The following is a 27,015-nucleotide window of genomic DNA, read 5'->3' on the forward strand; positions in this document are numbered from 1 at the left end:
GAGTTGCATATTTAAGCCAAAGGCAAAGGAAGTAAAGAAAGACATATCTGCCTGGAAAAAGTTTTAATCCCTGTTTTCATGTTTAAATTTCCATGAATTAACAAGAGAAACAAAACAAAATGTCACTGCCCTGTCGATCAGAAAGCTTTTTTCTGACCAATCGTCCAAAATTACTTAAAATTCTAAATCAAAACAGAAACAGTGAATTAAAAACTGCTTTAATGGGACACACATCCATTCCAGATTTAATGTACACATAAATTAAGATAATAACTGATACCAAAATATATTAAAAAGCACAACCACACACTACAGCATCATTAGCCAAAGCTGTCATCCCACTACAAACTGTTGCCATGATGAGTTAATGAGTGTGCTGGGTAACTTTTTACACTTTTACACAGCACTCTCTAGTGGACAAGTTCTAGATCTGCAGTCTTAACGTACTAAACACATCCAGGGGAGCTTTTACACTGAAAAAAAATAACTAAACAAAAGGTTAATCAAGCAAATGTGAGGTCTTTCTTTTTATTATAATTTAGATTTTAGTATAACACACTCTAAATGTGGTTAGTGAGAGAAGACAGAGAAGGAGCTCAAACTGCATTTGTCCATGACTACATAATTGATGCATTTGGAGCAGTGCTCGTTACCTGTTCTTTGATGATTTTGGACTCAATATTTAAAGTAGTTTGACATTAAGGAATACCAAAATGTATTTTATGTCTGTATGGTTCCTAAAAATGATGCAGCTGGAGCCAGCCGCTGGTTAGCTTAGCTAAGGAAAACTCGATGAAACAGTTTGCCTGAGTCTGTCTTAATGCAACAAAGTCTGCTAACCTGTGAAGCTCTCCAGTCAGCACATTATATATTCTGCTTGTCTGGACAGAATTAGGCAGAGTAAAAGTGGCATGTTGTAAATGAGGAGGGGATAAGGGCAAGTCATAGCCATGCAAAGTGACTTCCTAGGAAAATCTGTTTCCTGGAGTGCAGGACGTTACTGCATCTTATCAACAAATGCCTTTTTTAATTTCTCAGTTTGCACATTTTTGATTCTATTCCCTTCTTTTTTCATTTCTTCCTCTCCTAATGTCTCCTACCTGAGATGTGCACCTCAGCATCCTCACCTGTAGCTCCTTAAGCAAGCATTCTCTCTCCTCTTTCCTTTAAGTATTTTAAGAATAGAGACAAGAAATCTGAAATCAATTTCAAGCCCACAGGCAAGAGGATAGAGGAGAGGAGAGACGAGGAAGCTTAGACCAGAGAGTAGAATAGCATCAAATTTTCTACGGTTTCAAGTAAGTGTTCTTTCCTAAAATGTCAAACTATTTTAAACTATTTTATCCTGCCATACTCCTGGAAGTTCATTGAGGTAGGCTGGCATAAGAACTTGCAGCTATGACATGTATCACAGTAAATAAATTTTTTAGGATGATCTGTTTGGGTCTGAGGTCAGGGATCAACTCAAAAGTTCTTCAATTCACCAGCCCACTTTCACAAGTTGAAAAACCCCTGTCACAATCTAGCAATGAGTGTTTGTATAAATTGTATAGCAGGATTATTCTGTGCACATATGTATCCTACGTCGGAGCCTATTTGGAACGTTTTCACAGAAAAATCATTTAATATAGCTTACTAACCTGCAGAAGAAACGTCTACAGACATCTATAATCCAAACATATCTCTTGTGTTTTATTTGTATCGTCACTCAGCTTAAAAATACTGGGAAGCTTATCTTTGAAGAAAAAGTCATTAAACAGTTTTGAATTTCTGCCAAAGACCGGCAAATTTATAGATGCAAACAGAAACAGAAAGATCAGTAAAGCAATGAGCAGATTTACTGGTTGTCAACAACCTGGACTGATGAGTTTACAAAACTTGGAATAAAAAAAAGGCCTCGTCTGTTGCATGGCAGGTTTGGTTCAGGTTTCAGTTACATGAGGAAATATTACATGAACTGTATGTTAGAAGGAAATGCATGCATCTATTAAATAAGATGTGATGTCTAACATGCAATGTTAAAGTTAATCCATGTAAATGACACAGGTTTGGATGACAACCCAAACATAAAATCTGTGTTTAGCACCCAAAAAAGCTACTTCAGAAACAGCTGTGAAGCCTATGGAATTGACTGATTTTACAACAACAAATTTGTAACTTCTGTTTCCACTTTTCCTGTTTTATTCACATACATGGGAGCTGGTGTTTGACTTGTTTCAGTCTTATGATATTCAATTTTTATTTGAACTTTCTTGTTATTTATATATATATATCTTCACATCATCACTTTCCCAACCCCCAAAACCCAGACAGTCCATTGTGAATGTGCGAGGGAGAGAGGAGGGCGTGTATGTAACAAACTCAGTGAATGGCGCGCATCTTCTTTTTTCTTCAGCACTTGAGTCTTTAAGCTGCCTTTTCAAACAATGACCCACCCCTCCCTCTGTATGCCTCAACCCCACAGTCCTGAAATGCACCTCCACATATTCTCCTGAGGACCAAAACAAACACTAATATCCTCTCCTCTGTCTTCTCAACAACACAGGCATTCTGACTAACTCAAGGCTGGCTTCCACCAGGCCCCCTCCTCCTCTTCTTACTTCCCCCACTCAAGTTATTTCATTTCCGTCAGTTCTTCCGGTAGCGGTTCTTTGGCTTCTCACCGCAGCCCGTGGCCTCGCAGGAGGACAGGCCAGGCTGCTTGCCAGAGTTAATGCTGCTCAGTAAGGCAGGCAGCTCGTTGGTGATCGCCTTCTCAATCTTATCCAGCAGACAGCCTCCCATGTAGGAGCACTGAGCCGACAGAGGCTTGAAGTTGTTGATCGGGTTGATGCCAAAGAAGTCACGGTAAGCATCGCGGTTGGGCAGGTCAAACTTGCTGACGTTGGTCTTGGCCAGGATGGACTTGAAAATGTAGAACTTGTCTGGATCATCCACAATCTCTTTGAAGACCAGCTCTGGGTCGCTGAAGAAACTCATCTTCTCCTTAAAGGTCTGCACGTAGCGATCTACCAGCAGGCCGTGGATTCGCACGCGGATGCCGTGCTGGCGGATGAAGGCGATTTTGTTCTCCATGCGGTTTTCAATCACCTGGTTCAGATCTTCCAGGAGGGAAATCTCCTCTCGCTTGAAGAGCTCCCGGCTGGTGTCAGCGGCGTAATCGTACGGCCAGAAGGAGCTGACGTAGACGCGGGGGGGTTCAGTGACATTTATGAGGGGTGCTAAGCTCCAAAAGAGCGCTCCATAAACTCTCATCAAGTCCTGGGTGACCAGGTTGTCAGCCTTGTTGAGGATGATGCGGATCTGGGATTCGCGACCCTTTAACTGTCGGAAGAGCATCTCCAGCTCCAAGCCGACGTCCAGCTTGGTGGGGTCAAACACCACGAAGATGAGGTCGGCCCTGTCAATGAACCACTGGCAGACATCATTGAAAGGATAACCTGGACAGAAGAAAATAAGAAACCTGTTCATACAGAGTTTACATTTCAAACATGAAAATCTGCTAAGTGAATGTATAACTGTGGTTTACCTCTCTCCTGCTGTTTCCTGTTCTCAATGATTCCTGGCGTGTCCACAAAAGTCACACGTTCCAGGAGTTTGTGGGGCATCTCGATACCAATCAGCTTTTCCAGGAAGTTTTGTCCAAACTTCTCCAGAGGGGAGAAAGACCTGGAGCTGTCTGCCGCCATAACAATACCCTCCACCGAGCGGATCTTCTCCCCGTGCATGATAACTGTGAACTCAGAGGTAGTAGGCTCAGCTCCTGAAAGATACCAAGAAAACAAAAAAAGATGTGTGATGTGTCAGGAGTAATGCATAGGAATAGCCATTAATACTACATAGTCTTTGTGTCTGCCCACTTGATAACCATAATCAAATTCTTGCACTTAAGAATCTCAACAAAGGTTAAAGGTTTATTTGTGGGCTTTGTACAGCTTTATTGGAGATACAGGACAGTGGCAAGCATCAGAAATCAGATAGAGAGAGAGAGAAAGAGTTGGAAATAACATGCTGCAGGTCAAATTTGAAAAAGATAATTACCTTGCTGCTTATTTGGAAATGATATCTTTGGAGCATACCTGTGTAGAGCTGATAGGGGCTGTCGTGCATGCCCAGGAGGTAATTGATCATGGAGGACTTTCCTACGCTCCAGGGTCCCAGGAACAGCACCATGGGCTTGGATGTAATCTCTCCATCTGTTGGGTAAGGAGAAGGAACAGTGAGTCAAACCTCATCTGAATGGTTTACTGATGAATAGTAGATTATGAAAAAAAGCCTGAGCTTTTATTTTGAATCTGATAAAAAAAAAAGGTGTCAGAGCTTGAGCTGTTCAAAGGGACAGGATGCCAAAACAATGCAGCATTTGACAAAGTCTCCATGTCCCTTTTTGTGCCTTATGAAAGGATAGTGTGACTAATCTAACAATCTATTCCAAATGCATCATGGGCTTGTTTTGGGGATAAAAAGCCCTTTAAGTCTGACAGACACCAAAGGCACAACAGAATAGCACTGTCACACTCATTCCAGAGCACAGAGAGATATTTTTACTGCACATAGAAAAATAAGAAAGATAGGCAAAGAAACATGTGTTGGGTTAGTGCTGCAGACCTCTCTGTGGCACACTAATGAGGCAGGGCCATTACTTTGTCATACAACTGAACAGGGCAAAGCTACTGCAAGCTGTGCGTCTCATAAAAAGCCGGCATGTGTGTTGTGAGTGGACATGTTGTGGGGTGGTAGTGCAGAGGTTTGTTCTGATAAAACCTACTGATCCAAATCTCACTTCATTTAACAGAAGATGGCGATAGAAAGATCCCTGCCCACACCACATAAAGAGGAGGGGGGAAGCCATCCCACAAAAGAAAAAAATCAAAAGGAAATGAAGTCCTATCTGAACACTCATCACCCTTTCCCACTGGTGCTCCCTCCTCAAACCAGTTTGTCCTTTGCTTAAGCCCGAGCTGCACATGCAACCCCCTCCACGTGTTACAAGAACACTTTTCTTTTTAGTTTAATTTCTTCCCTTTTGATTCTTTAGCATGATATGGGATTACTGGTTGTACATTTGAATGACTACATAGAGAAAGTAAATGTTTTGTGATGTCTGGAGTCGAGTTCCTGACATTTTGGCGTAAAAATCTAATTGACTCAGAAATGTATGAGGACAAATGAGGGGGGGGGGGGGGATGGAGGGGGGCTGAGCACACAGGCAGTGCCATGCACAGGTAAGCTCTGCACCACACCCACCTGCGTCTGAGTCCCCGAAGGTTCTTCCGGGGTAGGCTGTTAGATGAGGGGAGTGGAGGGGATGGGGTTGGAGTACAGAAAAGTGAAGGGAGGAGAGTGAGGAGTGAGGGTGAGAGGTTTCTAGAAGTAACAGGTAGGGGTAGAGTGACAATGTGCAGGAGAGGGTGGGATGTCCAGCCCCATATTTGACCAGATGTGTCAAATATGTCAGTGTACAATAATAGTTTGCCTTTGAGATCAGGCGTTGAGCTAAACCTACAGAATATTGTGTCTGTATGAAGGTTTCGATCGATGTAAGTTTGTATCTGCCTTTATGCCACAAAAGAGCCAACGTATATCACTGTTGGACAGCAGAGTTTGATGCAAAGTGGAAAGTAAAAACAATTAGTGACATTACAAAAAGTATAAAATTTACAGAAGAAAAGGGAAGAAATATTCTAAAGTACCATAAATGCAGATAATACATTAACTTTTAGAACTGAAATCAGACTATATTTGAATATATTTATCCTTATTATTTCTTTACATTAAAGAATACTGATGACCTCTTATGTATTATAACAATCAAAAAAAAGTAAAAGCTAAAACCTATCAGATTTGAATAAAAAAAAAAAAAAATTAAGACCTCTCTGTTATGTATTGTTGGATGTTGTGAGTAACGTACAATAGATATGTACAAACAAATCAGTCACCAAAGCAACCCAAAAGAGAAACATCCACACATCAGAACAGAGAGCAGAGGAAGACGAAGCCCCTGAGGTACCTGAGATCTCGTGCTGTCTCAGCTCATTGTACTTGTAGGCCTGCTCCATGGGCTTGATGGATGTGTGGTAGATCTTCCGCAACCTCTCGATAGCCGCTGGAGGACAAGAAGAAAGGGAGAATATAAAAATTGTGTTTTTTTGGCAATTAAAAGAAGGGCAGTGCGCATAACAGGGAATTCTTTTTTATTTTCTTGATAGTGCACAAATGAACCGGCTCTTATGGTACAGGTCTTAGTTTAAATTGATAGCCATGAGAACCAGCTTTTGACATGTCTACTTTTGACACTCTTCACATGTTTTACATATACCGTAACACTTCAATTAATTTCCGAGGCTTTTATTTACTTCAGTATATGAAATGACCTCGTCTATATTTGGGAGAGACCTTTAATTCTTTTTAAACAACAATTCGTGCACAGAAAAGATGGGAGAGACAATAGTATTGTAAATTTACCCCAGAAAGACAAAATAAGGATATTGATAAACAAAATAATGAACAAGACAATAATTTGATTTTGTTTTGTAAGACAGCCTATGTGGGGTAAAGAGAGAGAGAGAGAGAGAGAGAGAGAGAGAGAGAGAGAGACCCCCCCTGTAAACACCATGCAGGAAGCTCTGAAAGACAGTACTCACAGTCTGTGGATGCAGTATATAATTTCAACAAAAGATCAGAGATTATAAGATTGTTAAAGAGTGTCTTCCCTGAAAAGGAAAACTATTCAGTTATGAACTATTTAGCAGCATTTATAAAAAGTTGAAGAATCTGGTTAAAGCTCCTTGTTGTATTTCATGTCTTATTATGTAAACCCTGTTAACATTCATCTACTGCATCCACTCTGAACCTTACCTGCATAGTCTCCTGCTTTTTCATCAGCTGCAAGCCGCAGCGTCTCATCAATGTGAGATCTGTCTCTGAGGACGCTGGAGGCTAAATCTTCCTCTTCTGTAAAAACATAAATAAATTCAACATTGTTCAAATCCCCAGACTGTAATTTAATGGTCAAAGCTGCAAAGCAATCCATCGTCAGTTCATTATTTAACTCACACTGGGGCTGAAAACAGTCACACATTTTATGTACAGTAGATATTCTTCAGAGGTCAATCATAATCATATTTCTGGTGCATATGGATCAATAAATCCTGCATTTTAATATTAATCATCACTGCTTGGAATCTGAGTGTAACTCAGAGATGATGGCAGAAACACTGGGAGACAGTTTTCATTGGATACCACAAGCTGACCAGACATAATCCATATTTAAGCCATACACATTTCCTAATGCTTTCCAACCTGAGTCTTGATAACATCTTCTTGTACAGTAATGTCTTCACTTCCATCTATCTGTTTTCATTTTCTTTTTCTGAGTACAAAAATGTCACAATGCAACAGTGCCAAAAAAAACTATTACTTATTGGTGGTTATTGTGTGATAGATGTCTTTTTACATTTCTGTCATTTTGATACGTACCAACACAGACCACTTAGAAAATAAGTGAATCTTTACTCCCTGTTCTGAGATCCTTATTTGTTGTGCTTTGAAGTAGAATCAAGTTTTTTAAATCATTTTAATTTTAAGGATTGTTTACCTTCACAGGAAACACGTTTATTTGGTGAGTATTTTGTGTGCATTTTGCACCCCATAACATATGGGCATGAAGTACTGTACTACTCATCTTCCCACATGAAGCGTGTGTGTGTGTGTGTGTGTGTGTGTGTGGTGTGTGTGTGTGAACATGACTGCTTTACAGTGTGTCGTGCCCACTTTCAAACATATCAGATTGCTTAGATCACAGCTGTTGGTACAATCAGTTCTTAATTTAGAAAACAACGGCCGAAAATAACCAGACAAAGACATTTGTTTGGCATCACCATGGGCTTTATAACAACAGCAAAGATAAGACCACCACAAAGACAGAGAGGGGAGAGGGACTTCCCCAATTTGCCATCAGACGGGGAGGAGACCTCAGAACTGGACTGTGTGTCCCCATCAGTAAAATACACTATGAGACAATGGTGCACAATCCTCTGTCTTTTCTCTTCTATATTTACCATCCTATCACAGACTTATTGTGCTGTGAGGCCTGTCCTTGTGTGCCGCAGACCAGGCCTCCCTCACAGTCCCGCTACAGGCAAACCAGCTAAGGCTTTGAGTTATACATAGGAGCAGATGGGAAGTCTTTCTCGTTCACACTTCCATGTGCTGGGGGGGGTTTAAGTCCTAGTATCCACCTACCTAACACTTCCCGTAGAGTTGTTTGGGCCTTTTAAGTAATAACAACATGTTAGTGAAATACTAGATCTGATAGCTGTGGCTTAATTGGAGTCATCCAATTGTAAATCAGATTGTGATAACACATCATCTAAATTTTGATCTTGTTATGCAAACACATCATCAGCATACTTTCTGTTAGCACAGCCCTGTTTGGGTCAGCCCACTGGCACAGAGAACAAATTAACATAGTGTAAATGAATCCTTGACTTCATCTTGATTTAACCCCTCAGCTGCATTGCTTTTAAATCACAGCTTTATAAATATACTAATATACCATTTTATATCTTTAGTGATCACCATTATAAAAAACAACAAATCATGATTAGTGATTAACTCGGTGGGGAAGTTAAAAGATCTTTTATCAGGTTACTATTGCTGACAGAAATGTCCATGTATGCCTCTTTACACATCATGTGCATTTCTGTCACTTTATTTAGTGATCTTGAAGTCTTCCCATAGGTGTTAACGTTTATGGACATAGATCTGATGATTGCAAAGTAATATCAGACAGAACTTTAAAAGATATGAAAATTATTATAATTAAGCCTCACAGTGACAATGTTTCTGGATAAGCAGAAAATTCTAGTTAAAGTCATATCAAGACTCAGCTTTCTGTAGAGCAGTTAAATGGACTGAACTCCTGTCAACCTGAAGATCTATTATTCTATATCTGTAACACGTTTTTGTGAAACTAAAGGCTGTCAGTGATGAATATTTATGACTGTATTCTTACCACGCAACAGTGAAATCACAGAAAAGGCTGTAATGATGTAAGATGACGAGTTTATTTCACTGTGGTTTATATATCATTAATGCTCATAATTGCTAGATTTGGTTTACTATATTACAAATCGCACAGTCAAAGTGAAGACACAATAACACGGCTGCATCATTTCTGAAATCATGAACTCTTCCTGCTCTTTCTCTGTGCTCTTCAAATGTCTCTGAGGCTTGCTTGATGGCGGTCTGCACAGGAATATATAGAGTGAATTAATTTTAGAAAACTCACAGTTGGCTTTCTGCACCATGCCCTGGGTATGCAGCCACTCGCCACATGCTCAATGACTGCATGTGTTTTGGGGCCAAGAGTGAGATTGGCATGTCGCTTAGGCCAAAAGTGATGTTGCATCATATGACAAATAAGTTTGTTTACTCGACACGAGTCAAATGGAGGCAATAAAGTTGTCTGCCAACTGAGGTGGGGATAGAAATCCATTCAGGGGGATCAATTTCAATCAAGCACCAGAGGAAGCAAAATGTTGCATTCCAAAACTTTCACAGGCAAAATAAATAATATTAAGACCATACAAAAACTCTACACATTGACATATTGTATGGCCCATGACTGAATTGAGAGCCCAACTGTTGCTCCCTTGCAGTGTTGCAGCGATGACACACGCTGCTGTTTAAGCACCTCTGATTCTCCCCGAGTCAACCTGCTATAAATAATCCTGTGTAATGTTGCTCCCAGCACAGTGCAAGAATAAGAGAAGCCAAAAGGTTAGCTGTCAGAATAAAAGGAGGATATGAGCAATGCAGCAATCCCTAAAAAGATTCAGCAGCTAATCTATGAATGTCAATGAGTACTTAAAAAGGATTTTGAGAGACTATCAGGGGTTGTTCTCAAGGAGGTTGAACAGGATTTGGTGCACAGCCTGTATTGCCAAAACCATGCAATGTCACTGAATTCACTATCCCATGATATGATAAGTCAGATGATTGCTACATGCCTAAATGCTAACTGTGCTGGTTAACATGACCTTTAGAAGAAGTGATAATATAAAATATAACAAATATTTCAAAGGAAGGAGTTAAAGCCATATGAGTGAACACTTAGTAAAGACTTGGCTCAAGATGGGATGAATCACTCAGTGAGAACGAGTTTGTTTCTGTCACTGTCAGAGATGTCAAGTTTCACAGGGCGTTGATTATTATGATTCCTACTGGGCTAGTTCTATTTCCGAATGCCCTAAGTCCAGCGCTTTAAAGTGTAGGACCTGAAATGTTTGCCTTAGAAACAGGAAACCACTTATTAAGTAACATTTCCAAACGTAACATTTCATACACTAAAATGCACTTTTCTTTAACTCACAAAACACAGTTTTCTTAAAGTCGTCAATAGATATTTTTTCCCCCCTTATTGCAACCATCAATTAATTTAAGATATTCCAACTAATTTAAACCTTTTTAATTATAATTTGTGAAGATATGGGACAAGGATGATGGACATCTACCACTCCATTATTAGTCTGTATCTAAAAACACTCCATTTTGGGGCAACTTGGAGGATTAGATGACCCCTACCCCTTGACCTCTTAAGGAAAAGAACATACTACCTACACAGTGCAAAAATAAAGGGCTTGGGCGTTTTGGTAGACCCAAGAATGGCTCTTGAGGAACATATCCTATCTCTTCAATGCTCCAGGCCTGTCCTTGCAGCTCTCAAAGATTACTCAAGCTTCTGGGACTTGAGTCATCACTCAGAAGGGTCGCGTCTTTTAACACTACCCTCTTGAGTGGGCCTTAACTGCTGCGAACGTGTTAACACCATCCAATCCAGTCGATCCCTGATGGAAGCCTTGCTACAAAGGTCTGCAAAGATCAGAGAGGTAGTGTTGCCTGCACAGGGCAGGCCTTGCATCAGTGCTCAAAATTAACCCTGCAGGCGCCAGGGGAGTTGAAGCGCGGACATCTGCTTGGAGGACCGTGTATCCTCAGTGAGCCCGTTGCCACACAACCCCCCCTCAGTTTAGAGCAACATTCTGGTGGCAGGACATCCAGGGGGAATGTTGGGGATTTAAGCCCACCACAGCCTCAACAGCTGGGTAAGTCATACCTCTACTATAGATCCTTGTGCGGAGGCTATTTATCATCATCAGAAAGAATGTCAATCAGCAACTGTCTATAAGAACATTTTGGCCATACATTTGAATTTCAATTTACAGGTAGCACTTTTTTTCAAATGAATGAGGTCCAAAAACGTGCGTAGTTCATGGGACATCACAAACTTTTGATCCAAAAAGATCTAAAACTGTCAATGTGATATACAAATACCTAACTAGAACATTTCAATATATATTAGACAATAAAAAAGAAGAAGAAGCTTGTAGAAGTATTTGCATATGCTCATTTTCTTGTTGAAAGTGCAGCAAATATCAAAAATCTCTTCACCCTTTATAAAATCATCCTCACCCTTGTTATGTGTTTATAAACACATGACTGTGTGTGCCAGTATGTATCTGCAGTTTTGTGCATTTGCCCTAAATATATATATCAAGTGTCTTGTGCGTGCGTAAACCCCAGGATCATGTTCCGCCTGCTGCACAGAGAGGGTAATAGAATTAAACAGAACATGATGAGGGCCGCAGGCCTGACACATCCCGTCAGAGGAATTATCCTGAGCAAAGGTGGATTCAGGCTTCATTAACTGAAGGCCATGGGATCAACCAGAAAAAAGGATCAATGAAGAGTGATTGTTTTCATTTAAATTTACCAAGAGAAGATTATATTTTACAAAAGTACTAGTTTTGACTCAAAGAATCTACTTCACATTCATCTGGTAAACACTAGTATGGTCTCCGGCTAACTTCAGGAGGACACAGCATATAGATTCTAACACTTGAAATGCTAAAATAAATCTAGAGCTGTGGAAATGTGCGTGATTCGCCCATAAGCAGAGGTAAGAGGTGTCATGGCAGTCAGCAGAGCTTGTGCAGGGCATGGTGAGAAGAGGCCACGAATGGCAACAGGTGGCACAACTTGTGGAGCTAGTACTCCCCCAAAGTCAGAAATAGACCCACAATCGGTCAGAGGATGGACAGAGGAGGGGGCCAGAATGGCTGCCTCCTATTTTTAGGGTTTTGGCCATTAGCCAGTGAGGAGACTCAGAGACATTCACATCCCTTAGATATGACTATGTAATATACAAACTAACAGAATGACAGCTACTGTACGAGGACCAGTCATGTCTAAATCAAACACCTGGACAATAAAACTTTTTCAATTATTTTCTTTCGACATGTATCACACACATCACGTTTTTATTTCAGTCGGACAGACTTGACATCAAACAGCTTATTAAATTCTAAATGTTGGTGTACTCTATTTCAAAGTGAAAAAATTACCATCAAAAACAAACAACAACAACATTATTGACTTAATGGTTGCACTTAGCCCTTGAAGACCATCTTATGTGAGATTGTAAATCCTTTAAGAGGTCACTTAGAACTAAATGAATTTGAGTGACGGGCCTCAAAGAAAGGTGCCACAGCAAAGGCACTTTACTCTGAGGTGTTGATCTGATGCCTATATCCCTGTTCTCCTGTTTAGAAGCCAGTAAAGGACATCAAGTGCCCTTGGGCCTTTGGGGGCTTGTCTTAAGGAAGGGTGTGTAGTAGGGCAGTCAAGTGTGACTGGCGTGTCCCCTCCACTACGACCAGCGGAGGGATGTCCCAGACATGCCACATGCCTTCAGAGAGGAACACGTGGAGACAGTGAGCCTTTACATTTCATGTCCCCTCTGTGCAAAGTGAGGAGGCTAAATATGTTTTTACTGTATCGAGGATGGATAGTGTTACCATTCAAGTATAAACACACTGATGTGAAGATCTAATCAAGATCCCTAACAGGTTGTGACATATCCATCTATAAAAAGACCCCTTAATGCTACAGTTTAGTCATATGCTGTGATGACATTTGCATTAATGACATTTATATATACTGCTTTAGCAGCTTTCTTTAATCCCTCTCACACTTAAAGACCACAGATGACTACGGAAACTGAACACAGCTTAGTTAGTGTTGGGTTTCTTGCAACCTTATAATAACCTAATAGTTACTATAGAAACCTGTGTTTACTGCTACATGACAGAGCAGTGACGGGCTGACATAAAACCCTGGAAATGAGCAGGTTGGTCATGTAACAAAGGTCGACCCCTACGCGCCAACAAAGAACATAAAGGTTTTTCAACGATCACTGATTTGTCATGAAAGATGGACGTTATTTCTCACTTCACATGAATAAATGCAAAAGAGGTCACACTTAGATGACGTCTCAGAAATTCACTCGGGGATTGCCAATGGGGTCTTCACACTGCTACACCAGAACATAACTTTGCCTACGTATACACACAGAGTCATTCAAAGCATTGCTCATATAATAAGTCTGGGATGTCCACTATTTCCACTCATTGTCATGCTGTCCTTGCTTGCAGACAATGCTATGCAATCACTAAACTCAGTAAATGCATTTGATGTGATCAGCTGATTACGACTTCAATGTGGTTGGGATCAGAAACATGTGCCAGAATTGTGGGTAAGATTTCACAACAAGATTACCATGCCAACATGAAGGCAACGCCGTTACAAATTGTGCCCAGAATCCTCTGAGTTTGAGTGTGAGGATAAAACATTCATGTTTTAGCTTTTGAGCAGAAAAGCTGTACAGCCTAGAGCTGTTAGATAAGTTATGATGAAATGATAGCAAATCGATTTAACAGTCCTTTGGAAGGAGATTATCCCCTTTGCTCCACTCTGCAGAGTTAGATACTTCAACGGCGTCCCTGGCGGCGATCAAACCAATCAATTGAATAAATAATTACCCGCTGAGTAGCAAGGAGTTCATGATTCTCAAAATGTTTCATAACCTGGTGGGACTGGACTCATAATTTCTGCGTGCTTGTCGACAAAAAAAAATCAATATACATTTGACACAATCAGTCGTTTGAGAGACCACAGAAAGACACCTGCATGGAAATGCAGAATGAAGCCATGAGTTGCAGCCAAAGCCCGGCCCCTCCTGCCTGGAGAATGCATGTCCCTATAAGGCCAACTGCTGGGAATAAATGGCGATTGTGACAGTGCAGAGTGACAGCAGCTGTGCAGTGTATCTAAAGGGAAGCGTGGGGATGGGAGGGGTGAGGATTCAGGGGGAAGGGGGAGTAAATCGGAGGGAGGAACTGTAGTGACTAGTGTTAGGTTTCAGGAGGCCTTCCAATCTTAGACACCTGACAGCGGCCTGGAATATGGAAGCCTGGGCTCGAGCTGCAGAGCTGAACGCCACCCCAAGGACGGACAAGGGTGACGGACAAGGGTAATGCTCGAAGCTCCAGTCCGTACACAGACACCAGGCCACATATTTAGAACGGGTAATCTGGGAAAGGTTGTTGTCACTCTGACATTGAACTACATGAGTGCCATGTGATCGACTTTATCATGGGATTGTAATGATCCCTGCAGTTTATGATATTGTGGATTATCATTTTCTTAAATGATGCCCCCTGCAGGTATTTCCAGTCTGGATTAAGTTCTCCAAAACATGTTTTTGAAAGTAATTTCAAGAATGAAGCAAAGAGGTCACATCTATGAATGTAGACCTATAAGTGACAAAATGCCCAGTGTCCATTTAAGCTCCTGCATGGCTGTTTCCTCCTTGGTCAGACTGAGTCTTTCCATCAGCTGGTGTCATGCGTTAAGACAGCTGACATGCTGTCAGTCTAGAGCAGAGGCTGAACCATAGTTTGAATAAACCTCACATCCCAAAGTCAGAAAAATGAATTGTTACACATTTGTTCATTCATCAAGAAGCATTACATTGCTGTGTCGTTGCAGTTTTTAAGTGATAATAAAGCACAAATAAGCGCCACCTCGACCACCGGGCACAGAGTTTAATTATAAACTGTGACAGAATTTAAATAGCCATGCTTATTGGGAAAGAAAGACCTGGATAACATTTCTGTCTGTGTCTATCCTCGGCTGGTGTCACCATGGCTGTCACCGTCTCAACACACTGTGCCTCAAGCAGTCAACCCTGGTCAAGCTACCTCCATAATTTACTCAAGAAAAAAACAGTTCTAGCTACTCTTGTACGACTTTAACACAATCAATATCATTTAAATGAATGCCTCTGATTCCCTCAAGTCATTGTATTATCAAGCTAACAAATAAATCAAGCATTCATTTACTTACACCACATTCTTATTTCATTCAGCAGCCCTTACCTTGTCCACAAACATAACTCTATAGTGCACCACCCCCCAATAAAACAGGAGCTACCCCCCACAAGTCTGACAAGAAGTCTTACCTGCTGTGGCCTGCAAAAGCAGCAGGGAGAGGAAACAGCAGATCAAGACCGTACTCTTCATGATGGCTGCCAGGAGAACTCTGATAGTCACACAGGCTATATATACCAAGGGAGGAGGGTTAAAGGGCACACAGAGAGAATAGGCGGGGCACAGGGAGAGCCAGCGGGTGGAGGGGCAGAGATTGAGGTGTTGCAGAAGTCACTGCATGCCACAGGGACTGAGCAGCTGACTCTCATTTTTAGAGAGGTCGCAGATTGGGCCAGGGCATCAGTGCACAGCGACCTGAGTTTTATCTTAGTGCTGAATTTTTTAACTTCTCTCTGACAATTTACTTCATTTGTGTTTCAGAAACAGGGATCAGGTAAATGTTTAAAATGATTACCACATCTAAAGGGAGGACAATAGGACACCAGGGGTAAAATTGCTGAGATAAGCAGTAAGGGACTTTTATTAAAAGAAACATTTGCATTTTACAATGTAACTTTCTTTTAACTTTCTTGCCTCAAATTACATTAAAGATAAATTGAAGCCTTTTTTAAGATGTGCAGAAAGCTTGTTTATGTACCTGTTAAACCGACAAATCAAAGGGTGGTTTGGAAAGTTTAAAACTTCAGTGACAAGTTTTAGCTGGCTATGATGACAAGGACTGAAATGATTATGAATGCCTCTTTATGACATACAGAAGCACAGGAGACCAGCAGCAACATGATTGAGTATTTCTAAATTGTTATTTTGAAAGCCTGAAAATGCCAGGTGTAGGTGTCAGGTGAAGCAATTACCTGCATGCTGCTGAAACAGCCTTTGTTGACATATTACATGGCAAAGATTCTTCATGAGTGATGAATAAGACTGTTTAAAATAGCAGTTTGGTCCTTTTTGGGTCCGAGTTGCATTGTTCAATCTATTCTCAACTACCCTGAAACTGAGAGAATGAGCGTAAGTGATGAGAAAATGACAGAATGGTTGTCTATAGCTATGTGTTAGCCTATGACCGAGAGGGCTAATCAAATCAAGCATTTAAGCTAATGGATGTGTGGATATTTTAGTCTCAGTTATTTGGCATATTTCTTTGCCTAAACCTTTTGTAAAACACAAAATAAACCTTGATACATCGTGTTAAAGTTCAGGCTTGGAGATGCTTCTTTGGCAGATTTTGTCACCTTTGCAAAAAGCCAGGCTAGCTGTGCTAAGCTAATTTATTCAGGAATTACACTGTTCACTATGAGCTATAATAATGCATTGTATAACAAAGGGTTATGATTAAATGACAGCAACAACTTAGCTTCCTTTGAATCCACATTGTAAGGGGTAAATGTGTCTTAAGTAAACGAGGGCCTCATTAGAAGAAGCTTTCAAACTCTTTTTAAAAAAAAAAGGAGGACACAATGTTCACTTGGCTGCCATGTTGTTATCGTCATAAGACTGTGTGAGAGAGGAAGAGATGAGAGCTGAGGAGATGAGAGGGTATGTCTGCAACATAAAGACCCCCCCTGAGTCAATCCAGAATCCCTCACACAGCTAAACGCTAGGCGGATTACAGCTTTATCACACCAAAACAGACACACTGTGCTGAACATAATCGCACAATTCCACGGGAATCAACATCTCAACTGTAAATTAATCCGAAAATATGGCAGGAGTTTTTCTACTTAGGACTCTGCATCCCAAATGACTTTGGGAAGCATGTCCAAACAATGCAGCGCACGTTAAACCGTCTCAATCCTGAGGAAGCTGCTCTGGTGGTGGGATGTGGCTGAAAGGCATTATGATTAGTTTATGAGAAAATCTGTGATTTCGTTGAGCTTTTTTTTTTTTTAAAACAAAGCTGGTTAACAATTATTCTTTGTTAATTACAAACGAACGCCACTGGTGTTCGTTTGCGTATTTTTCCATGTGTAGCTTTAAACTTGTAGCTGAAGCTCTGATGTTGCTTTCACAGACAATTAAAAAAAAAAGCATAAACTGACATAATGAGAATTCATGTTTCACAACTGTCATCAGCCCCGACTAGAAAGTAAAACAAAAGGTTATTTTAGTTTATAAAAAAAAACATGTTATTACCTGATAGGAAACTACTAAATCTAACTTTATAGGTACATTTATTTTGAACTATAAAATTCATACATAAATGGGCAGGGCCAATGTATTTGTAGACTTAAAAAAACAGAGTTGTTTTTTGAATGAGCCTGTGATGGTGTACACTAGTAGTTTAGAATGAATGTATGCATGTCAGAGGATGAAGGCCAGAGCTTAGTGTCCCTGCTGTACATTTTAACTGTCAGTGGAGGTGGTCAGTCTTAATTTAGCAATGAGCTCCGGACCAAGAGAGGGAGGGTAGGGAGCAAAATCCTGACCACCAATCAGGCCAAGACACTTGTGCATCGACTGTGAAACTTAAGAGACCACTGGAGAGGAGCTCCTTTCAGCTGGTTGTGTCAAAAACTAGAGCCATCAAGTGGTTATTGTCTCAGAAAAAAGGCAAAATCTGGAGTGAAAAAGTAATTTTCTAGAAAGAAAACAGAAGAAAAGGCAAACACACAAGGCCCAATGTGTAAAAAACAAAGTACAAACTTTATTATTCTGTCTTTACAAAGGCACAAGCCTCTTTATCCCCAAAACATTTCTCTTATAAATCAAAAACAAAATAGCTTCTTGATGACCATATGCACAGACTGGTCAAACGAAAAAAGTTACAGAGAACAGACAAAAGTAGAGGGAGAAAAAAGAGCTGCAAAATGAGAAGGGAAACGAGAGATAATGACAATAGATGATCATAAAAAAAATAAAAAACATGCGAGGGCAAGCGGGATAAGATGGAGGACTGGACACTGGGGGAGAAAGTCGGATACACAGCTGTGCAGTTTCTACATATAACCTCAAGAGCTTCAGCTAAGGAGATGCCCCTTCATCCAAAAGAAAGAGGCGGACTCCTGTATAGTACTGTAAGTGCTTTTTAACTTGTCCCCATTTAATGATCCCCAGGCCCACCCCACTCAGCTAACAATCTGATATGTCCACAGAACATTTCCTAACACACAGAACAGAGTGTAAAACACATGGACATTAAACACTTCTGGGATTTATCAGAAGAACGAAAAAAGATTAAAAGTGAGGGCTCTACAAAAAGAAGAGCTCGCAAACCGTGTTTTTTTTTTTTTTTTTTTAAACTTTATATCTAGGATCCCTTTCCTAAAGTGATAAGTACTGGGAATATATCCCATAATTTGATTTGACAGACGTGTCACTTATTTCAGTGCAGCTGACACCAATATTTTTTTTAAAGGGTAGTTCTATGACAGAAAAACATGATAGTTGAAATGTGTTTAAGTAAACACATTACCCAGCCAGCATTTCAAACTTCTATTTGATGCACTTATGCAGGGTTTGTCACAAATAATAATGCTAAACAAATAAAAACTGTGATGTGTCAAAAGCTCTAAAGGTAAATGCAATCTCAGGATACATCAGGTGCAACTTCAGTAAAGTAACCCGATGAAAAGAAATTAGTAAAAAAAAAATTACATGGAATGTCAAATTTACAATGTGGAATTTCATTTCCACAAATCTGCCTTTAATAGTGCACACAAAAGGGGGGAAATTGTTGCAAACAGAGATATGGATGCAACCAGAAATCAGTGTCAAGATACATTATAAAAACTTTGGGGGGGGGGGGAGTATCAGGAGCGCTTCAATGAAATGAGAATACCAGCAACCTGTTCATCTTTAAGGCTAACTTAACAAAATGAACGTAAGTGGAAATGGGGAGAATAACCGGGAACACGTATTCTAACACAACCTGGGTTTTAGGTCTGTTTGGAAAAGATTCCAGTTGCCACCCAAACAGCACACATCAAGTGTTCAGGTACGCCTCTCAGACCCAGGGCTGTGTTAAGGCTGGCTGCACCGTGCCTCCCTGCTACCATGGGTTATCAGTAAGGCGAGCTGCTGCCACTCTCAGCTACATGTCAAAAGTTCTGTCCGTCAAACAACACTTTTCATGCAAAGAAAAAATAAATCTATGCAAAAAAACATGTAAATAGTATTGTGCACTTGACAAAAAGCGCGCACAAGGACAAATGATCTATGTAAGGAAATGCATAGAGCATGTTTTGTAGACCTCCGTTACACATTCAAACTATTTCTCAAAGCTTTCCCATGAGTTTGACGTGTACTCTTGTTTGATATACGTCCTAACATCTGGACAACAAACTAGATCCTTAAGGGCTAGATACATCCAACTCCTTTACAGGTGATTGTATGTCAGTCTTTTTTTTTTTTTATGTGTGAGTGCTTGATTTCAAGGCAAAACAGTGCTTTTGCAGACTTCCAGAGTCTGGGATACAACAAAGCTCTGCTGATTAAGAATGCAACAAAGGGACAACACACACACATCAGTGGAAATCACTCAAGATCGCCCACAGATTAGCTTATTTAAACAAGCCAGGTACTTTCATATTCGAGAGGGGAAGATGTAAAAAACAAACAAAAAAAAAATGTCAAAGCATTTTTCTGACCGGCCAAAAGTATAAAGAAAAAGGGGGATTACTGGGAACCCAGCCCAGTAAAAGAATCATGACAAACAAATAAAAAAGAAAAGAAAAACCAGACTTGTGAACCAGTAAGCGCGCTCTTTTTTTTTCTTCTTCCGAGCATTGCTTCATTTCCTGTGAAATGGTTCGCATTAACAAGAAGCTTTTTTTTTTCCAGTACAATCACTTTAACTCGCTGGCTGATGGAGCCATAAAGAAACAAAACATGTAAAAGTAGACTTCACATGAGAAAAATAACATCATCTGTCATCCAGAAGCCTACAAGGTGGAACTTCAGTAGAAGTCTTGTCACAGTGTCTCTCCACACAGCTCAGAGGAGGAGGTTTAAAGGATGTTTAACGGAGATGCTCTGTGTCGGGTGGTGACAGCGCCACACTTCAGGGCTTTTTGCTGACTATTTCTCCTGTTTTGCCGAACTGTCTTATGACTTCAGGGCCATAGATTAAGAGAAGAGTCCTGGTGATTAATGGTGATGTTTAGCAGACACATGAAATTCTAGTTTCCAGTTTAACAGAGTGCTTGTAGGTCAATCAGCGAAGACGTCGCTCTAAAAACCTTTCTAACGATTATTAAGAAGACATGAGTTTGTGAGTGAGAAAGCAGAGTGCTGAAGGTAAGCAGAGAAAGGATGCAGAAGAGACTGCATGTATATGTAACTACGTGTAAACCTATTCGGGCTGCCTTTCAACATGTTAGAGTGTATACTGACAAGGAAAAAAAATAAAAAAACACAAAAAACAAAGAGTGCTTCAATCTGTCTACCAGCCCTAATAATGTCCACTGAACAAGAGTGCTGTGGGTTTGTAGCATCATGTAGCCCCGGTCAGCTCGGGCCTTTTGATTCTAAGTGTATGTGTGTATGTACGTGTGCGTGCAAAGACGCCGGGGCTGAACTCAGGGCAGAGAGCAGTCGTCAGGCCCGTCGCTGTTTGAGGCCGTGTCTGAGCCCGCCGCATCAGAGAGCACCCGACCAGAAGTGACAATGACCGCCCTCCGCTGCTCCTCCTCGCCGATGCCACCCTTCCCCTGGTTGCCCTCGATGTGCTGGATTGCCTAAGGAGAAAAGCATTGGAGATAATTGTCAGGGACAACAGCACCCTCTAGTGTTCACATGCAAAAATCCATTCCAAGCAGAAATGAAAGGTCAGCTTTACACTTCTATCAGTCTGCGTCTTACCTGAACGATGGTGTCCAGGTTCTGTCGAGATGTGGAGACCGTATTGATTACAGATGTTTGGCCCATGGTTACCACGGTTACATGATGGGGCTGTGGAGGTTGGACAGGTGCGGGGACGATGACTGTAGCATGGTGTGTAGGTGCAGGAGGGGTAGCTGGGGCCAACACCTGCTAGAGAGGAGCACTTATTATTAAATCTCATCTAACAAGTCATTGCTTACAAAGCTGGTTAAACTTTGTCTTGTCGTGGAGCCGTCAATACGGTAATTTACTGTTACTCAGGTCATTCTGAAGTAATTCATAGCGTTATTGATTTGAGGTCGTATCGCTCAGCTTTGCTTGAGGAGCATCATGTGACTGTTCCAGACTGTGTCCATCACATTTCACTAGAAGCGCCCTGCCGCCTCAAGTAGTGAACGGCAGACAGCAGACCGGCCGATTGATTTGGCCTCGTGTTCAGAGAGGGTTAGCCTGCAGAAACAGGATACTGTGGCTGTCAGGGCAGGAGACGGGCACAGCAGAGACATGTGTGAGCCGCTCATTTAACACACCGTTAATGAGCCTCGGCTGTTGACAGCTCTAACTCTGGAGGTGGAAGAGGCCGTCATGTGCAACATCTACAGTATGGTGTAAGATTAGTTCTGGTGCGCGTGGGCCGTTGTTATATTTGATACTTTGATATTTAATGATATCACGTTATTTAATGATTGATAGTATCAAATAGGAAGAGAAGCTCAAACAAAAACAGAACGTCAGTCATATTTTCAACCAAAAGCTGCCATGAGTGAAAGTTGCTCATACATCAGGCATCAAAATGTATCAATATTTTTGTATTATTACCAGCACCAAATCTGAGTTTAAAATTCTGCTATAATTACAGCACTATTCTCTGTGTGTGTGTGGAAGATGGAGGGAGTACAGGAATTTGGTTGAAGCAGCTAGACGGGTTTATGCTATATAGAGAGCTGATATAAAGTTCAACATGAAGAAGTCCATTTTTGAGTCAGACTAGAATGAAAGGGTTTCCAACCTGTGGGCTGTGTGCTGGAGTAAGGTCCCTCTCCAGCTGCTTGTGCTGCTGCAGGTGTACAAGGCCCTGTGTTTGGGACTGCTGCTCCTGGACCAGCTGGGCGATCACCTTCAGTTTCTCAGGGTACATCTGAGCATCCAGGGAGCGCATCTAACATAGAGGCAGGGGGGGGAAAGTGTGAAACAGCAACTCAAACAGTGATAGAGGCTGGGTTTTCTAGGAAGAAGAAGCAGCAGCCTAAGTAAAAAAGTCCCTTGAATGACACACCGTCTAAAGCCTGGTCCCTCCAAATCATTTCCCTTTTAAAACACCTGGAAGGGGGTGACTTTAATTGACCTGACCTGAAAAAAATATTATATGGCTTAATTATGCAGTGAGTGCTGCAAGCTACCTGATAAGAGTCACTTCAAGTCAAAGGTCAGCACTCTATTTTTTCAGTGACTTTCTGACAGTATTTCACTTCTGTATGTATGAGCAGGTGATTCTGCCTGTGCTCCTCTTACCTGACTTAATAGCTTAGTTCATAAACTAGCATATTAGCCAGCTTGTGAATTAGCCTTTTGCACAGGCCGTTTTGCAGAAGTGACACCAAATTTTTTTTTAAATATGCAGAAATGACAAACAACAGCAACCCACAAACAAATCAGTGAAATCATGGTGGCTCAGTTGACATTTTTTAAACACTCCATGGTCTGGTTGTGGTTTCACATTTCAGAAAAAGACTAAAAACTGTGTGCATGTTGTGATCATTACCTGATCTTCCAGCATCATCCTGACTGAGCGCTCTTTCTCCAGCTGCTGCCTTAACTCAATCATCTCCCTCCGTAAGTCCTCGCTCTTTTCCTCTTCCAGGATGTCTGGTGAGCCGATCCCTTCATCTTTCTCCTCTGCACGCCTCCTCTTCGGAGAGGAACCACTTAACTCCTGGGAGAGTAAACAGAAATTGGACACTTTTAGTCTGAATGCTAAACCTGATCATTCTGAAAGCCAGATAATGGTTTTGTTTGTTTGGACAGGTTTGGAACGGCATTGCTTTACTTGTATGATTCGTTTGAGCTGATTGTTCTGCTGCAGTAGCCGCGTCTTCTCCTGCTCCAAAGTAAAAATGTACTCTGCTGTCTGTTGCAGGATGGCGGCCTGGGGGGGGGGGAAACAGAAGCACAATAAAGTTACAGGTCTGTTATGGAGCTAAGTGCAGACCTGTACGGCCACATCGAACTCATCACCCGATTGAAATCTCTCCATGTGACCCACCTTACTGAGCTTCTCTCCATCACTGTGTGGGATGAGTGTTTTAAGTGACTGGAAACCAGAATTGATGCTCTGCATACGCCGACGCTCGTTGCTGTTGGCAATCTCTCGGCGAATTCGCCTCTCTTGGTCCCGGGCTGTTTCTGGGGTCAGAGGAATGTTGGCCAGGCTAGAGGGAGGACAAAGGGGAGGATCGATGTCAGTCAGACATAAAGTTTAAAACACGACTTGAGTTATCAGCCAAATCCTTCTTTTACAGCAAACTTTAACGCAAAGCTGAAACCTTGTAAAATGTTACACAACTGTTTTGTTCCTATGAGTGAATCACCAAATTTAATGAATAAATTACTTACTGACTACCAAACTTGTTACTAACTAACTTGTTTAAGAACCTGCAGTTACAGGTGAATAACGACAGGCAGCCTTCATTTAAATATCCTTTTACAGTTGTTTCACACTAAAAATGTCACTTCTATTATACAGATGTTAAAGTAAGAATTCATCCATAAATGAAATGTTTTGCTACACTTTTTGGAGATCTCCCCGTTTACTCTTCACTTTTAACTGTAGATGTAAGATTGTTATTTTCCACCTATGTCAAGTAAACATACATCAGTGAAACATCCCTGTGATCAGAGTACCGTCTGTCTAACTCAAAATGTGACATGTTGTCTTGTGACTTCATCTGTTGTGTCAAAAGGAGATTTTCGGGAACAGTCTTTGTTCTCTGAATCTGAGAGAATGGCCTGAGGCATTTTGCTGGAACAACTCTAAACTGTAGGATCTGTGAATTATCTATGAGCATGCTTTGCTGCTTGTTTTCGAATCACCTCCTCTGTAATGACATTGCAGCAGAATGATAGGTAAGCAATATGTATGGATTGGATAGCTTTATCCATGTATATCTTCTTAGCGTCAACATCAACAACAAAACACTATTTTTCACAGTGGTGTTCAGAGCATGTTTGTCTTTCACGTCCATAGATAGTTTCCTATAAGCTCTTAAATCATAGCAGGATAAGACTGCTATCTTAATAATGAGTCATTTTCTGATTGTCACATTAATATGTTTGCTTCACAATCCAAGCTATGGTGGAGATTTTAGGGCATGCCCATGTTTGCTGCCATTGAAACAGAAGAACTGATATTAGTGATCAGACTCATCAATAACAGCACACATGTGGAAAAGAGTTGGTAGCTCCAGTCGTACGCCTCTGGGATGAAAATATGCCATCGAGTGATATTCAGTTCAGGTGAAATTCTAAGCGAATTTCCTCCAACATCCACTGTGTATCAAGCTCAGTATCTCTGGGACCCTCTCTAACCGAGCCCTTATCTGTACTGACTCAGCTGCCCCAGTGCAAACATGGGGAACAATTGTGCAGACACAGATGAGAAAATGTGTGTGTGTGTGTGTGTGTGGACACAGTCACACACAGCACAAGTACCAACACTGCAGTGGCACATCCAGCAAACCACCCACTGCCAAAACCTGACAAACTGAGCATGTGCTCGAAAGTATCACACCAACCAAAACCACGACAAGGATCAGCACGGTGTTCAGATTTACACAGGAGCTTAAGTCATGTGGCATAAAAAAAAAAGATAAACCAATTAATTTATGGATTAATTAGTCATAAGAAAACAATCATGCAAGTGCAAAGATAGCTGGTTAATTTTAGGTAACTTTTCAAGCAAAATGTTTGTGACTAATGGAAGATTTACTTTGATTAAGCCTCAAGTCAAAACAACTCAATAATGGGATTATTGAGAGCTCAAAAAAAAAACAATATCTGAAAACAAATCCACAGACTATAAGAAATATAGCCGGGCATATTCTTTGTATCTGACATTTAATTGATAAATAGAAATAATGTTGTTGAAAATAGTATTTTTTTATGTTACTTTTACAGCAACAACTGAACAAAGGCTACATATTTTTATGTTATTAATTGTAGCACATGCTTAAGACTAGTTGGAGCCAACATGATTTTTCCCTTTTCTTATTGAATGCGAGTCTGAAATGCATAAAAAGTCTGCCAGGGCTGTATTTGAAAAGAGTCTTCCCGATATCAACAACAAATTACAGCGGACTTCATTTCCCAGACTGCCCTTGTCCCCCACAAGCAGGCAGCAGTAAAAGCGGAAGATCCTTCCGCCTCCCTCTTCAAACAAGTCTGCGGACGTATCGAGGGGCCTTCCGCGACATACACACCCCCTTATTAAAACCACACTTTTAATTTTTTTTGCCTCGTAGCTAACGAAAAATCTGTATTTGCTGGACATACAGGGGGGTTAAGTGGTTACAAATCCCCCCCCCCCCCCCCTAAAAAGACCCTCTTCTCCTCACGGTGCCCGACACCACCTCCGTGCTCCGAGCAGACTTTTCGTGTCCTCCGCCATTATAACAATGCGGCAGGCAGCATGGCAGTGGTGCGGGGTGAAAAGACGCAGTGGAGGTGGCTCGATTGTGCGAACAAGAGGCACGGAAACCCATTTTAAACTATCGCTACGTCGAGTGGGGGATATTTGGACAGCGTTTGTGTTGTTTCTGCGAAGAAGTGGACGACAACACGGCGCCATAAACAGGAAACACACGCCAGACCCCCTCATCACGTTAAGCACAAGCCACAAGCATGGCCGCACTACCCACAATAACTTCGGATCGCTCTGAGTGAAATGAGCGACCCCGACGATATGAACGACAAGAATAGACCCTTTCCCACTGAATGACATCCACTCATGTAACCGTACTCATTTCTTACACAAACCACGCCGACTAAATGTAACACCGTGGGGTAATTTGAGTTTAAACAGAGCAGGATGCGCTCTGGAGAGGGATCGCAGCGTGGTGTGCGGGGAACCACGTGGTTTATGTTTGTTAGCTTCAAAATACATCTTTTTCGTGTCTAAATGTGAAAAAGAAAACATTGAAGAGGTTGTTAAGATCTGAACCAGACCACCCCTCTGCTCGGACACAATTTATTTATTGTGTTTGTGGATTATTAATGCCCCCAGCTGCCCGTGAGTGAGTCGTGTACACAATAACAGATCAGATGAAGCATGTTGCCTCACCGCCGTCGCTAAGTGCGTCTGCTGCAAACACATGCCTTTTAATAATACAAATAATACACACACAACGTAGGGGGGTGGGGGGTGGAACGCAGGTATACATACCTACAAAGACCTCCAATCACTTCTTTCTCCGTTTTCCTGAAATGTTGCAAAGAGGGCACCTTCTGAGCTGGTACCATGAAATACTCCATGCTCGCCTTTCGCCAGTTTGGTCCCCCCCTCCCAGCCTCCAAAAAAAAAAAATGGAAAAAAAACCCAGCAAACAGTGTCCGTAAATCAGAGAAATATAATGATGTTGTACAGCACAAATCCCGTATCAGACGCAGGATAAATCCTCAAACAAGATGTGGATCTCTCGTCCTTGTGATGTAGTAGTTTCGGGCTGCTGAGAGTTGTAATGTTACTCGACTTCCAGCTGATGGGGTTCCCTCGTTGTGTGTGGCGCTCTACCTCTCTCTCTCTTTCTCTCTCCCTTCCTCCCCTTTGCTTTCTCTCTGCATGACCGTGTGTGTGTGTGTGTGAGTGTGTGTGTGTGTGCGCAGCTGATCGGATGGCTTTCAAGGCGGG

At 41.4% G+C, this 27,015-nt stretch overlaps 2 protein-coding genes across 4 annotated transcripts; both read right to left on the minus strand.

Annotated features, from left to right (window-relative positions):
• Window positions 1-201: 201 nt before the first annotated feature.
• srl (sarcalumenin) lies at window positions 202-15,483 on the minus strand. 2 transcript variants are annotated; one of them, XM_020648384.3, is made up of 7 exons: window positions 15,365-15,483; window positions 6,859-6,954; window positions 6,011-6,106; window positions 5,248-5,283; window positions 4,080-4,196; window positions 3,530-3,763; window positions 202-3,440 (listed from the first exon to the last, which is right to left on the minus strand). In XM_020648384.3, exons 1-7 carry the CDS (start codon window positions 15,423-15,425, stop codon window positions 2,629-2,631), a joined length of 1,452 nt encoding a protein of 483 aa, XP_020504040.1. In that variant the 5' UTR covers window positions 15,426-15,483; the 3' UTR covers window positions 202-2,628. The 2 variants fall into 2 exon arrangements, with proteins under 2 accessions (XP_020504040.1, XP_020504047.1); XM_020648391.3 differs by lacking the exon at window positions 5,248-5,283.
• Window positions 15,484-17,910: 2,427 nt separating this feature from the next.
• Window positions 17,911-27,015, minus strand: tfap4 (transcription factor AP-4 (activating enhancer binding protein 4)). 2 transcript variants are annotated; one of them, XM_020648668.3, is made up of 7 exons: window positions 26,551-27,015; window positions 23,377-23,542; window positions 23,161-23,259; window positions 22,876-23,046; window positions 22,123-22,272; window positions 21,093-21,263; window positions 17,911-20,968 (listed from the first exon to the last, which is right to left on the minus strand). In XM_020648668.3, exons 1-7 carry the CDS (start codon window positions 26,637-26,639, stop codon window positions 20,810-20,812), a joined length of 1,005 nt encoding a protein of 334 aa, XP_020504324.1. In that variant the 5' UTR covers window positions 26,640-27,015; the 3' UTR covers window positions 17,911-20,809. The 2 variants fall into 2 exon arrangements, with proteins under 2 accessions (XP_020504324.1, XP_020504333.1); XM_020648677.3 differs by having other exon boundaries at window positions 21,093-21,260; window positions 26,551-27,013.

This window comes from Labrus bergylta, chromosome 16 (assembly GCF_963930695.1).
Source record: "Labrus bergylta chromosome 16, fLabBer1.1, whole genome shotgun sequence".
NCBI classification, from domain to species: domain Eukaryota; kingdom Metazoa; phylum Chordata; class Actinopteri; order Labriformes; family Labridae; genus Labrus; species Labrus bergylta.